This window comes from Chiloscyllium punctatum, chromosome 2, assembly GCF_047496795.1.
Source record: "Chiloscyllium punctatum isolate Juve2018m chromosome 2, sChiPun1.3, whole genome shotgun sequence".
Lineage (NCBI taxonomy): Eukaryota > Metazoa > Chordata > Chondrichthyes > Orectolobiformes > Hemiscylliidae > Chiloscyllium > Chiloscyllium punctatum.
The window spans coordinates 133200459-133216418 of NC_092740.1; the positions used below are offsets into that span (position 1 = coordinate 133200459).

The window sequence follows — 15960 nt, forward strand, 5'->3', positions numbered from 1 at the left end:
TTTCTTTATTAACAGAGTTCCATTGAATCCACATTCACGAAATGAGCTTCAATATATTGGATTGTATGAGGTGCAGATCATTGTCAATTCCCTTTCTGAGGCATTTTAGAAATGGACCGTTCATGAAACACACAAAAAACCAAAGTCCTCCCTCATTTAGCTTACGTTATACAACCCCTCTTTCCAATGACTAGGCAATGTTGCTCCTTGTCTAAGAAGGCCAGTAGGTTTGGGGGTGGAGGGAGGGGGTGAGGTGTGGGGTTAAATAATCCAGGAAATTATAGGCTGGTGAGCCTTGCAACCAGTTGTTGAGAAATCATTGCTTAAGTTTCTTAGAGACAGGATTTATCAGATTTGGACAAGAATGGACTTGCTACAGGTCATCAGCATAACTTTGTGGGTGCTGCCTGGTCTTACAAACTTGATTGAGTCTTTTGAGGAAATAAGAAAGACGATAGCACAGTGGGTGCTGTCTAAATGGACGTTACTGAAGAATTTGACAAGGTTCCTTATGCTGGGCTGGTCCAGAAGTATAAAACGTGTGGGATCCAGGCTGAGTTGGCAAGTTGGATACAAAATTGGCTTGGTTGTAGAGGATAGAGGATAGTATGGAGGGGTATTTTTAAAACTAGAGGTCTTTGACCAATGCTGGGACCGACTGTAAAGAATGAAAATGTCGGTGACTAGGTTTTGGGAAGAAACTCCCCGGAGAATAGCACAAAATCTTTTGGGATATCATCATTGCATCCCTGAAGAGGTCAAATGTCCCTGCCAGCTCACGAGTGTCCCAAGCTTGTCTGTGGCTTATTTGGAAAGGCATAGAGAGCCTTCATCGGTAGCACACAAGGTTCAGGTTGAGGAATTAGAGAAATCTCTCAAATCTCCGACCAACCTATTTGTCCAATCGTTGGAGTAGCATCCACTTCACGTGACCAATGCCTCGGACAATGTATTGTACTCATCAGTCACTTCGGAACCCATCAAACTAGAGTGGAAATAAGTCAACCTCCATTCCAGGGAACCACCTAAGAAGAAGGAGGACATATAATGTTGTATTTATATCTTACAACAAATTATAAGTTCCAACTGGTATTAAACACACTTCACAATGCATCTACTTGCAAAGCATGATAAATGTGCCTGGTCTTGGAACTTCAGTGGACAATATTTTCATACTATCTGGATTCATGCAAATAATCATTTTTTGATTGAGCACAATTGTCACTTTCCAGTGAACAGTGAAGATTGCCTTTGACATTACATTTTCAAATGTGATGTCATTTGCTTTTGTTTTGGTAAATTAGAAATAAGATAATGCAAAGTGAGATCCACAAAATCACATCATTTGACCCTAATGTTCAGAAAATTAAAAAAGAGTAAGATGATCAGGTTCCTGTCTTGTTTGTTGTCCTAGCTGCAATTTGGCTCGTTTCAAAAACAATTTGTATTTGTATTGCACAATTAGCATATGAAAATGTTCCAACATGCTTCATAGGAACCTCAGCCCGTGAGCAAAATATGACAGTGAGCCAAAGCAGGGGACAATGGATAAGTAAAAGCTTGAGAGCAGTGGAGAGGTTAATTATGGGATTACAGAGCTTTCCAGAGCTAGGTAGCTAATTTTTAATTGAATAAAATGCAGAACTCAAAGGAATGAGTGAACATATTGTAGAGGACTCTCTTTGCATATATTTATGTATGTTAAAGTGCCTGCATATTCACACCGAGTAGTGGAACATCTTTTCAAAAGAGATGGATTTAATTGAAGAGGACACATTAATTTTTTGAAATCTTTTATGGTAGCTTGTTTTCTCTCACTGTCTGTCTGTTGCCAGGGTACCAGCTGACATCTGCTGAATGCTATGATCTGCGGAGTGGTCGTGTGGTGTCGGATCAGTACTGTCATTATTATCCTGAAAACATAAAGCCCAAACCAAAACTGCAAGAGTGCAGCATGGATCCCTGTCCAGCCAGGTTAGTGTGACGTAACTACTTATAAGGCAGTCTATACTATCAAACAGCCACACTATTTTCTTCACAATGATACACCACTTCTCCACAAGTATCTGGTTTGTTTCTATGTAGATTCCCAGTTTACCAATAAATGTCTCAACATGTATAAAGTGGTCAGTGAATGAGCCAAAAAAAGCAACTCCTTTCCTGTTTCAACTGCTTCAGTTGTAGCAGATTGAAGTTACAGCAGGATTTGGTTTCATCATTAGTTTCCCTGTCTTTTTTTTTGTGCAGAATAATGCCATTTGATAATGTTGGCAGAATTAACAATAGTTTGAGGAACAGACATTGTGGAGTGAGGATCATTTCAGGCCTGGGATTCTGTTGCAGGACTTTTGATATTTTTTGATGAGACAAGGGACCTTGTATTCTCATATACTATTTGGCTATTTGGCACTATACAATATACCTTGCACATTGTTCATAACTCTATGATCAGATTGCATTATTGGCAAAATCTGAAGAGTAACGTTATAATATTCTGGGTAGTTAGCTCGTTCTAACTGACCAATGAATGCATTAGACGCTGGGCATGAACCCTATTAAAGCTGAGTCAGTGTTTCTGTTCTGATTTTCCTTTCTGATTTTACATTTTCTTATTGTTTGTTTTTGTGATTGCTGAAGAATAGATCACTTTCCATTATAGTATCGGTATCAGGCAGTTCCAGGTCAGTTATAACATAGCTCATTCTCCCTGCTTACAATCTCCTTCAGCTCCAATCTGAGGAGACTCCTTTAATACACCAATAAGGTATTTCTCCATTGCCATATCAACCTTTCTATAAGCTCTCTCTGAAAGAGCAACATTTCAGGGCTGAGGGTTCATGCTGAATAAGAACTGAGATGTTGCTGACAAAGTTGTTTAATTAGTACAAAAGTACAGGATTATAGTGAAAAATGTACAATACTTCCACATACGGTGCAACCTTAGGTACAAAATACCTAATTACAAGTCTTCAGTACTAAAATATATGAGATACTTAAATAAAAGTTAAAAGTTCTACATTACAGTTCTTCATTGTATAAAAATAGGAAAGTAAAGAATTTAAAAATAAACATTGCAGTTCTTCTATAGCTTGCAGTCGCTCCACGCTGGGGGCTTTTCTCCTCACCTGAGCCTACTGCCACTAGGCTGGCAAGCTGCTGACCACTATCTGTAATGGGCTGCTCCTGGCCACCAAACTCCCCTCAAATCATCAGGAATTTGCCTGAAACGTCGAATTCGAAGCTATTTGGATGCTGCCTGAACTGCTGTGCTCTTCCAGCACCACTAATCCAGAATCTGGTTTCCAGCATCTGCAGTCATTATTTTTACCTCATTTTTCCCCTCAAATCACCCTATCTCCCAGCCCCCAGCGTGCCAGGGGTTCCACTCCCAGCCCCCAGCCCCAGTGCGCCAGGGGCGCCACTCCCAGCCTCCAGCCCGCCAGCCGTCCCACTCCCAGCCCCCAGCCGGCTGCCCTGCCCCGACCCCCAGCCCATTGGCCGCCCCACTCCCAGATCCCAGCCCCCAGCCGGCTGCCCTGCCCCACCCCCAGCCCGCTGGCTACACTACTCGCGGCCCCCAGCCCCCAGCCCACTGACTGCCTCGCTCCACACTAGTCCGTCAGTCTTTGGCCATTCTGCTCCCCTCCAGGCCATTAGCTGCTTCACAACTCCGGGATAGTCTCACAGATTTTTTCGAAGGAGATCCTGTTTGATTAATTTATATTTTGAAAACGTACAAAAATACATTGAGTGTTGTGCAATTGTTATGATTTACATAGACTTCAGTGAGACGTTTGACAAGGTCCCACATGGTAGGCTGGTCCAAAAGACAATAGCCCAAGGGATTCAAGCAGATTGGAAAACTGGATCTAAAATTGCTTTACAAATAAGAGCCAAGGGTGATGAAGGAGGTTTGTTTTGTAATTAGGAACCTGTGACCAGCAGTGAACCACAAGAATTGGTGATGGGATTTTTCCTTTATAAACATTTATGACATAGATGTGAATGTAGTCGGTATAATTGGTAAGTTTGCAGTTGACGCAAAAATTGGTGGTATTGATAGTGAGCAGGATGATCTGTGGCTACAATCTGATGTTGAACAGCTGGTAAATTGGGCAGAACAATGGCAGATAGAATTTAATTCTGATAATTGCAAAGTGATGTATTTTGAAAGCTCCACTCAGGGAAGGATGTACGCAGTGAATGTTAGTTCCCTGGAGACCATTGAAGAACTGAGAAACCTTGGTGTCTAAGTCTATAGATCCCTGAATGTGTCAGCACAGGTAGATAGAGTGGTGAAGAAGGTGATGGGATGTTTGCTTTCATTAACCAGGTCATAGAATATAGGAGCAGGGAAGTCTGATGACAACTTTAGAAAACATTGGTTTGGCCACAGATGGAATACTGTGTGCAGTTCTGGTTGCCACACTCACTGAAGGATGCGATTTCACTGGAGATGGTGGAGAGGCAATTCACCTGGATGTTGCCCAGGTTGACAAGCCTCTTAGTTGATACAGTGTGAAAACATACTCTCTGGTCCAACTCATCCATACCACCCATGTTCTGAAATTAAACTAGTCCCATTTGCCCGCTTATGGCTCATATTCCTCCAAACCTTTCCTATTCATGTACTTACCCAAATATCTTGTAAATATTATAACTCTACCTGAATCCACCACTTGCTATGGTAGTTCATTCCACACATGAACCCCTCTGTGTAAAAAAACAAAAGTTGCACCTCATGTCCTTTCTCCTCTCACCTCAAAAATGTGCTCCCCTAGTTTTGAGCTCACCCAACCTAGGGCAAAAACCCTTGCTTTCCATCTTTATCTATGCCCCTCATGATTTTATAAAATTTTATAAGGTCCCCCCTCATCTGCCTACATTCCAGTTTGAAAAATAATTCCCAGCCTACTTTTATATCTCCAACCCTCCATTCCTGGCAGCATTCTGGTAAATCTTCTCTGAACCCTGAGATTGGATAGGCTGGGTTTCTTTTCTGTGGAGCAGAGGAGGCTGAAAGGAAACCCGCTTGAAGTACAGAAAATTGTGTGAGGCATAGACCGAATAGATGGTGAAAATCTCTTCCTCATGACAGATATGTCTTCTAGGCTTAGACACAAGTTTAAAGTGAGCAGTGCGTAATTAGGAGGAGATCTGAGAAGAAAACTTCTTTTCATCCAGAGGGTGGTAACAAAAAATGGAACGTGTTGACTGAAAGAGTGATTGAAGCAGGTAGTCTTGCAACTTTTAAGAAGCGCCTGGACAACTATTTAAGGGGCCATAGTAGGCTGTGGACCAAGTAGAGGTAAAAGGAATTAGTGTAGTTTGATGTTTATTGGTTGACATAGACCCAGTGGGCTGGAGGGCCTTTTTATGTGCTGTATGACTATAACTCAATAAAGGCTTTGTGCTGTATCTTGAGATAAATGGTTTCTGTGCTGACATCTTTACTGTGGAAATACATTGAACATTTCCATATAATTCCTTTTGAGATTTGGAATAATGTTATGATTCCCCGTGGAGATCACAATTTGAAAGAATTGAATTTGCAAATGATCCCAAGCGAATGAGTTCACTTTACTGTAACAATGAAACCAAAATGAATAGAAATTGGCAGGCACATTGTATTCGATAGAAAGTAAAAATAAAGTTTGAGTAGCTGATACAATAAAGATAAATTTCTGATTTCTCAGGAAGTGTTCTCAGTACGTATGTCGCCACATAGTGTTTCATCATTCTGTCTTTCTCTGGTAGAGTTCACACTCTCTTTATCACTCATGACATTTTGTTGGAAACCACTTGCTCATCAGCCTTACTCTATCCAAGTTCCACAGCTATGATTATCAACAACATGGTGTATATCTGAAGAGCCTCTTCCACTTGGTACATGATAGTCTCGATACCATGGCTTTCCCAGAGTTATGAGTCAATTATACTCAAGTACATAAAATGGTTGGCTCTGGTAAATGAATACTCAGCTCCTCAACAGGATTGAGCTGGACAGATAGTCTTTAAGGTTTCTGCATTTTCAGGTGGCTTACATACACATCTTTCAAGATCCCCTCTGACTGTGCTGACTACAAGCTGAAGGCTGGTCTCTGACTTACCTTCCATTCCCCTTACATCCCACTGATGGTTTCATTTTCTTTTCTCAAAAGTTGGTTAAAGTCAGGAAAGCTGAAAATGTGTTGCTGGAAAAGTGCAGCAGGTCAGGCAGCATCCAAGGAACAGGAGAATCGACGTTTCGGGCATCAGCCCTTACGTCGATTCTCCTATTCCTTGGATGCTGCCTGACCTGCTGCGCATTTCCAGCAACACATTTTCAGCTCTGATCTCCAGCATCTGCAGTCCTCACTTTCTCCTTGAAGTCAGGAAAGCCACTTAACAAATGTCTCTCCTAAACCTGAGCCTAAGATTGGATTTTTATCTAGTTGAAAAGATCCTTTGGTCCACATGCAGAAATTCCATTCCTATTTCTGATCGAATCCAATTTTGCCAGTAGGAGGAAAAGGACGGTATATGGTTCATGGAAGATAGAAACCTGAACTCCGTAGGCTGTTTAAACGTGGTGTGAAGGTCTGCTATGTCTTGGTTGTTCCCAGGGCCTTAACCTATAATGTGGGAGTCTGAAATTGACTAGACATAAATGTTTTTGAAGGGCAGATAAGATTTGTTTAAGTCTAAAGATCTGAAATATGTTAAATCCCCACTCTTGCGGTATGAAGAAACAATTTTAAACTGTCAGTGAAAGCTAAAATCAAGAATCTCCTCTAGATTGCTTTGATTCACAGGCTATTTGCTGTACAAGGTGTGGTTTCAATAGTGATACTTGTTGACATTGCCCCAATAGATGCTACAATGTCATTAGTTTCAAAGGTTTTCTCAGCACAGGCTTCTGAATTCATAGTTTGATTGACAGTTTGAAGATGCTGTGCTTGGAAGGTCAATATATGGAAGCTTGTTTTTAAAAGAGATTAACCACTTGGGAAGATTTATAGATCTCTTAAATGGGATATTTTCATGATCAATGATGTGAGAAGTATCTGATTTGGAAGTTTACACTTTTGAAGTGCTTGTATCCTATCTTCTGCCTAAGATAAATACTGGGTGAGGGACTATGGAGGTGGCAAGGGGATATGAGGAATCATGGGGTAGGTGAAGGCACATTTTGGTTTTGAATTTGTGATGAGGGTGAATGGTGGGCATGGATGTATCAAGGACCATGGGAATAAGTGGATGACATGGAAGTTGCATGTGAGGAGGTTTGAGATGCAATGTGGACATCGAGGTGACACAGGTCTGGTAAGAAGGCCTTGAGAAGTGGATGAAAATGTGTGATGAGGATGTGTGTGAGGGATGGGGACTAGATAGTCGAACAACATCTAAAATAACAGAGACAAGCTCCCAAAGAATTGAGCTTAACTGGGCATTCACCAGTTCCTGGCCACCTCGGATCTGCTGTCTGGTTTGACAGACCTGACTTGACCCTGTCCCTTGTATGAGCTGAAAATGTGTTGCTGGAAAAGCACAGCAGGTCAGGCAGCATCCAAGGAGCAGGAGAATCGACGTTTTGGGCATGAGCCCTGCTTCAGGAATGAGGCCTCATTCCTGAAGAAGAGCTCATGCCCGAAACGCGATTCTCCTGCTCCTTGGATGCTGCCTGACCTGCTGCGCTTTTCCAGCAACACATTTCCAGCTCTGATCTCCAGCATCTGCAGTCCTCACTTTCTCCTGTCCCTTGTATCCCTGGTTTGAAATACCATGTGACAGCCCCTTTCAAACAGGTGGTTTTGTCAATTACGGAAACTTGCCAACTTAAACTACCTGCTGTGATCGCAAAAACCAGCCCTTCACTGTCTGTTTCAGCTAAGGGCAATTTTTAAACAAGAACAGGCTTTGAAACCATTTTATCAGAACAATACAAGACCATTTCTGCTCACTGGGTGCAAACAATTTAAAACAAACTTACCAATTTTCTATACAATAAATTTAATTTGCAGGATATTACAACAACAATAAACGTCTAGTTTATAATCTGTCTCTTAAAATTTACATTACTCCTCTCCATTTTCCCTGCCCTTCCTTCCTGCTTCTCTTTTATCTTTCAATGCTGCCTTTAACGACTGTTCACAGTACCTGAGTCAGGGAGTGAACAGTTCAAAACAGATAATAAAACTAAGCAGATTGATGTACAAGAAAGAGCATTAGCACTTTTAGAAGATGACCATTTGGCTTAATAAACCACTTCCCCATCCTGGTTAATCCAAACTCCATTTGTCCCTTTTCCTACCATCAGCTCAGCTGGATTTTCCCTTTAGCGATTCACAAAGTTGCCTGTTGAAACCATATTCACTATCTGATTCAGTCACCTTTTTTCTGCAATTTATTCTGCAGCTTTACTCTCACTGTTCTCCTCTTGCACAAAAGATCTAAGCTTTGTGATATTTGCATGCTGGTGTGCAGTAGATTATTGGTGGGTTTTAAAGACACTGCTCCCTGAGCTCCGAGTGAGAACATTTGGGATATGTTGAGAAACAGTTGGAATTAGTCATGGGTTTGGAAGGTGTTGTCTCAGGATCTTTAGTGAAATTCTGCTGTGCATCATGTTGATAGTACACACTGCTTCTACTGATCATCGACAGTGGAGGGACTGGACGCTTATGGATATGGCACCATACAAGTGGCCTGCTTTGTCCTGGATGGTGTTAAGCATCCTCAACATTGTTAGATCTGCACTCATCCAAGCAAATATGGAGTATTCTGTCACACTCCTGACTTGTGCCTTGTAGATGATGGACAGGCTTTGGTAAGTTAGGAAGCGAGTTAGTTAGTGCAGCATTCCTAACTTCTGGCCTGCCCTTTTACCACTGTATTGATGTTACTAGTCCAATTGAATTTCTGGTCAATGCCAACACCCAAGAGGTTGATTTAGTGATGCCAAGTGGCATTCAGTGGTATTACCACTATCAACATCATGATGATTAATACTTACAGAAATGCAACTGGACTCTCCACACAAATACAGTGGTCAGACTCTATCACGTGAGCAGGCTATATGATATTCCTGATACTGCCAAACCTTTTTCAATTAGTTCCCTAAACATAATCGAGGATATACTTGAATACACAGAAAAGTTATAGTGGATATTACAGGCTCCTGCAGGGAAACCCTGTCTGCAGCAACTTTTAATGTGACTGTATTCTTCCTGCTTGATTGTGTGGGATCGATGCCATGCACCAGATCTTTTTGCATGATGCTTATGGACTCCTTCCCTCATTCTGCCATGTTTTAGAAGATCCCTGACATGTTACCCAATACTGTATATTCAGGAATTCAGGTGTACAGAAGGTTGGTTTCCTAAACTTTAAAACTCTGTCCTTTTAGCAGATTTTAAGCATGAGCTGACCAGTGTCACCTGTTTGCTGAGCCAGCTTATCCTGTTGTACGATTCCATGTCCAGTGAATCAGAGTTTCAACTCCTCTAACTTTAGTAAGTTCCTCATGTTTGGGAGAGCTGTCTCATAGACCAGTCGAGCAACAACCTGACTTAATCATACTCATGGAATCATACACAAGAGTTAATGGCCCAAAAAGCACCATCACCATCTCTGAATATGTCCTGTCCCAGGACAGACTTAGCAGAGGTGATGACATGCTGGTTTACAGTCGAGAAACATTGCCCTGGGGTCCTCAACCTTGAGACTTCCTGATGTTCAGAGTCGATGCTGATTACCATATACTGTCCTCCCTCAACTAACAAATCCGTGCTCTTCCAGTTTGAGCAACACTCTGAGGAAGCACAGAGAGTGGCAAGGATGCAAGGATTCTGAATGAGGGATTTCAATGTCCATCACTAAATATGGCTCGGCAGCAGTATTACTGGTCAAGCTTGTCCTAAAGGACATAGCTGCTGGACTGGGTCTGTAACAGGTCTTGAGGGAAAAACATTCTTGACCTCATCCTTGCCACTCTGCCAACTGCAGATACATCTGTCCATGACGTTATTGGTTAGAGTGACCACCGCACAGTCCTTGTAGAGATCAAGTCCCACTTTCACAGTGTGAATACTCTCCATTGTGTTACATGGCACTCCTACTGTGCTAAATAGGACAGACTTCAAACACATTCAGCCATTCAAACGCATCCAGCACATTCTGCAAGCTCATGGCTTGACATATCTCCTTCTCAACCATTACCATCAAGCCAAGACATCAACAAAAGAGTACAGGAGGTGGCTTCACAAATATCTTCATCCTCTGTGGTGCAAGAGTCCACCACTTCAGTGCTAAAGATAAGGCAGAAGCTTCAGCAATTTTCAGTCAGAAGTGCCAAGTAGATAATCTAGCTTGGCCTCCTCTAGTGATCCCCAGCATCACAGATACCAGTCTTCAGCCAATTTAATTTACCCCATGTGATATCAAGAAGTGATTGGAAGCACTGGACACTGCAAGAACTATGGGTCCTAACATCATTCCAGCAACACTCCAGAACTTGCAGTTCCTCTAGCCGAGCTGTTCCAGTACATTTACAACACAGGCATCTAACCAACAATGTGAAAAAATGCCCAGGTGTGTCCTGTGCACCAAAAGTAGGATAAACTCAACCCAGCCAATTACCAGAATAATAGAATCCTAAAGTGTGGAAAGAAGCCATTCAACCCATCAAGTCTGCACCAACCTTCTAAAGAGTATCCCATCCAACCCAGCCCTCTACCTGATCCCTGTAATACCACATTTAGCATGGCCAATCCACATAACCTGCAAATCTTTGGACTGTAACAGGAAACCAGATAGAAATTCAAGCTGACATATGGAGAATGTGCAAAATCCACATGGACTGGATTTGAACCTGGCTCCTTGATGTTGTGGAGCAGCAATGCTAACTACTGTGGCATCCATTCCATCAGTAAACACTAAATCATTAATAAAGTGATGAAAGGGAATATTGACTGTGTATCAAGCAGCACCTGCTCAGCAATAACCAATTCAGTGTCCCTCAGTTTGGGTTCCACCAGGGCCACTCTGCTCCTGACCTCATTACAGCCTTGGTTCAAACATGGACAAAGAGCTGAATTTTAGAGGTGAGGTTAGAGTGAGAGCCCTTAACATTACGATTACATTTGACTGAGTGTGTCATCAAGGAGCTGATGCAAAACTTGGGACAGTGCATTTCAGGGGGCAAACTCTTCTGGTTGGAGTCATACCTAGCACAGATGGAAATGCTTGTGATTGTTGGTGCTCAGTCATCTCAGTTCCAGGGCATCTTTGCAAGAGTTCCTCATGGTAGTACCATGCCCCAATCATCAGTTGCTTCATCACTGACCTTTCATACATCTTAAGATCAGAAGTAGGATGTTCACTGATGGTTGATTGATTGCACCATTCCTGACTCCTTAGATACTAAAGTAGTCCATGTTCAAATGACACAACTCATGGACAATATCCAGACTTGGGCTGATAAGAGACAAGTAACATTTGCGCCACATAAATGCCAGGCAATGTCCATCTCCTATAAGAGACACTCTAATCACCATCACTTGACATTCAGTGGTGCTATCATCACTGAATCTCTCACTATCAACATCCTGGTGGTTACCATCGACCAGAAACTCAACTGAATTCAACACATAAATACAATGGCTACAAGACCAGGTTAGAGGCTAGGAATATTGCACCAAGTAACTCTCTCACTTCCTGACTCCCCAAACCCATCATCAACATGGCACAAATCAAGGATGTGATGAAATACTCCCCTCTTGCCTGGATGAGTCCAGCTCCAACAACACTCATGCAACACGACTCCGTCAAGGATGAAGCAGCCCACTTGACTGGCATCACATCTAGAGATATTTACTGCCCCCCCCGACACCACCACCACTGATGGTCCACAAATGCACTGCAGAAAATCATAAGACCATAAGACAGAGGAGCAGAGATTATGTCAACCAGCCTGTTCGGCCATTCAATTATGGTTGGTAAGTTTCTCAACCCCATTCTCCCTGTAACCTTTGATCCCCTTGACAACCAAGAACCTATCTATCTCTAACTTAAGTATACTGTTTGACCTAATTTTTTTTTAAAGCCTACTGCACATGGTCTCCCATCCAAAGTACAATCTCAGCCTAAGTCTGTTTAGTTTCCAAGATTAGACAAGATTGGGTGTTTTCGGGCCAGTATGGTCATAGGTAATCCTCAGACAGCACCTTCCAAACCATGACCACATCCTTCTAGAAGAACAAGTCATCAGATATATGGAAACACCTCCAGGTTACATACCATCCTGACTTGGAAATGTATTATTGTTCCTTCAGTGTCGCTGGGCCAAAATCCTGGAATTCACTCCCTTAGGATATTGAGAGTTTACCTTTAGCATGGCCTGCAGTGGTTCAAAAAGGTGAACCACTAGCTTCTCATGGGCAGCTAAGGATGTACAATAAATCCTGACCAACCAGCGATATTATTGCACAAATGAATAAGATAATGTATGCTGCTGACTGTAACTGTAAGATGGAGTGATGTGGTTTTAGAGAGTTGCCCATGTTCTGTATGGTTGGGCCTGATTTGATGTAAAATGGATAATGTTGGGATGCAGTGATAAGTTTAACAGCAGATGAGTGGCAGCACAGCTACTGCTATATTCTCTGACTGAGTTGAATCAGAGTTAAGTAGAGAGAGAGAGAGATACAAATACCCTGTTGTTTGGAGCTTGACAATTTCCAATACTGTTCTCATCTTAAAATATGTGGAACTTTATATGAACCACACTCTTCTCGTTTTCATTTTCCTTTTTCTCCTGTTTCCAAAACTAACTATTGCACAGAGAGAGGAGAATTAACACTGCTTAGCTCAGCTTCCCATCAGTAAACTTGAGATCCTGTGGAACAGTAGTAGTTATATTACAGCCAGCTAAAACTCACTGTAAATTGTAAAGAACACTTTTCAATGTCAAACACCCTCTTTCACATTACAGATAGGCCACTTCCGTCTACTGATTGATTTGATTTTTTTTGTAGTAAACATTTTGAATTACCTAAGAATTTGAATGAAGTAACAGAAATAGCAGACAAAGTGGAACTTTACTGCTGCTTTAGTTCTAGTGAAGCAACTTTTGAATTCAGAAATAAATTGCTTAGAAACTTGGGTATGCTGAGGGAAATCAGTGAGAAGTTATTCAGCCTTTCTAGCTTGAAAAGCAGGAGAAAATGTATAGAGCAATATGATCAACATCAGACACATACCTAAAGACGATCATTGTTGTGATGGCCGGTTTGGCTTTGTCAGACCTTTTTTATAAGTTAGAGACGGTTAGCAAAACGTTTTCACGTTAGGAAAACCGGTGCAAATCGTTAGGCAAACACAACTTCAGAAATGAAACAGGGTATTTGTTTGAGGGGAAAAGTAATGTGTCATGGATTAAATCAACCGAGACATATTAGCTTGTAGGCCAAGAAGAGGAAATCACACGAAAACCGTAGCCTGCCAAAATGGAGAGAATCATGCCAACCATCATTTTGAAATGTCTCTGGTGTGACAGGAACAAGCCACACAAACAGGAAGAATGTCTAACAAGTTGAGCACTGTGCCAGAACTGTGGAAAACTAGGTCATCTTAAAGCAACCTGTCATTTTAAAACACATACAACGGGAAAACAAAGGGAGAACTCCTGAAGATAAGGTGTTGAAAACTCAAGATCAGATAATTGACCTTTTGGAAGTTCTGAATGATAAATATTGGAGTGTAAAACTGGAACTAAATTTTACACCCCACAGAGTTTCAACTCAACACAGCAGTCTGTTTCAATTTTATCAAATCAACCTAAATGACTAAAAAAAAATTGCATTGCAACCCATATGTATGAAGTTGCAAGGTCCTGGAGGAACACCATTAAAAATAAAGGATTCACTCATGGCAAATGAAACTTGTCACTCAGCATTCAAAAGAACTCTCTACTGAGCAGAGAGGCATCCTTAAGATTTAATCTGTAAAGTTGATGAAATTGCAGGTACAGAGTGAGCAAATTACTTTTTAATAGAGCTCTAAGTCTTGTTCTCTGGTTTGGGGAAGTTGAAGATGGAGTATTGGATTGCCAAATGAGACGATACTAAACCGTTCTGTTATTACATGCCTTGCCCACTCTTAGTACCATTTCTATCTCTGCTTTACTTTTGTCACTGACAAGGAGAGATGTTACAGACGCACCAAAAATGAATGGTCTTCTGGTATGGTTACAACACTAAAACAAAACTGTTCTGAAAGAATCTGTTTGGATTGGACTCAGTTAAACAAAATAGTGGAATGTGAAATTCATCGAGTGGCTTCGTTGGATGAGCCCAGCAAAACTAGCCAAGAGCACACTTTTGATCAAACTGGATACTAACTGTGGATTTTGGCAATTAACACTGAACGATGACACCACAAAGTAACTATATTTATTACACCTATCTGGGCATTATTGTTTTAATGGGTTATCTTTTGGAGAGCATTTGCTGCAGGATTAGTTTAGAGAATGAGGTTGAACATGTTGGAAGGCATCAATAGTATAATATACCAAATAAACAACATACCAACATATGGATCCACTAAACAGAAATATAACCACAAATTTAGAACAGTGACAAAATGCAGGTAAAACACTGAAGTGCGAATTTACAAACCTTACAATAAATCTTGTGCATATTATTCAAGTTACTAGTTTCATAGTTCATCTACAATTTTTTTTTAAATCCACTGCCTTGGAACATCACAGATCTTCAAACACTCAAGATTATAAATGAAGAGGACTTGTTTATACCAGACTTGGCAGAGGTGAACAAGCCTTTTGCCAGGTGCTGCAATGAGACCATTAAAATGCATTTCAAAGAATCAATCAATTCCTGATCTCTTCAGAAATATTAGCACTGTTTTTGTCTACTTTCACTGCAGTCAGTGCATCTCCCAACAAATTGAGGGCAATATTCTTTCAGAGCTGAAAGATGGAAGGGGTGGACCGGACTACTATGTCTCTAGATTGGGAACAAAAATTAAACCACAATTGAGAAAGAACATTTTACAGTAATCTGGGTTTGTGAAAAAACATTCAGATTGTAGTGGGCTTATGGCTCAAAGTTGCAAATGACCATAAACCATTGGTCATGTTTGTGAGCACAAAATATATTGCTGAGGTGCTTCCCATAACTCGTTGGTTCATAATAAGGTATGACTAAAACTATAGCATACATGCAGGGTATGTACCAAACAACAACAACAAACAGATACTCTCAAGGAAACACATGAGTGGAACAAAACATTAGGATTTTAGACTCCATTGAAGAATTTGTTCCCTACACATCAGAAGGAAGTGTAAGAGATGTAAGAATCCCAATAACAGGATAAAGAATGTATCCAAACCTGAAAACATAATCAGGAGATAATGTACCCACCAATCCTGTGCTATTCCAGTACTTGGAACAATGTAAACACGACACTGTCGTTGATGATTTGCTACCCTTGAAGAAGAGGTTAGTAGAATGATTAACTCTCAATTTGAGATTTATCAAAGAATTTATCAAGGACAACTGGGAATTCCAAGTGTCATGAAAGCATTAACAATGTGGTGGTAAGGAGCATAAATAAATACTATTTGCATTGTGTATGCTTTAAATAACCAAGAGAAAGAAGAATCATTATTACCTTAATCTTCTCCATCAGTCATGGGAGCGTTCAGAATGGGTTTATTCATGTTCAAAAAGGAGATTCTCATTTCATATCCTCATAAACTGTTACTTGGGTGGATTGAAGTCATTTATTACACAGTATCACAGTCGGCAATAATAAACTCAATCCAAAGAAAACTACTTGATTTACATGCATGGAATTTCAGACATTCTGATATCAGACAATGATCCACAGTTAGCAAATGAGCGGTTTGAGGTTTTTATTCATTCATGCTACCAGTTCACCTCACTGTTTCCAAATAAA

The 15960-nt window shown here is 41.0% G+C and overlaps 1 protein-coding gene across 2 annotated transcripts in view; it reads left to right on the forward strand.

Annotated features, from left to right (window-relative positions):
• The window catches only part of LOC140489990 (ADAMTS-like protein 1), a 557511-nt gene that overhangs the window by 370568 nt on the left and 170983 nt on the right, over positions 1 to 15960 (forward strand). For both annotated transcript variants that reach the window (XM_072589066.1, XM_072589067.1), the window contains one exon: positions 1836 to 1974. In XM_072589066.1, the coding sequence (XP_072445167.1) occupies positions 1836 to 1974 (139 nt within the window). The remainder of the gene's footprint in view (positions 1 to 1835; positions 1975 to 15960) is intronic.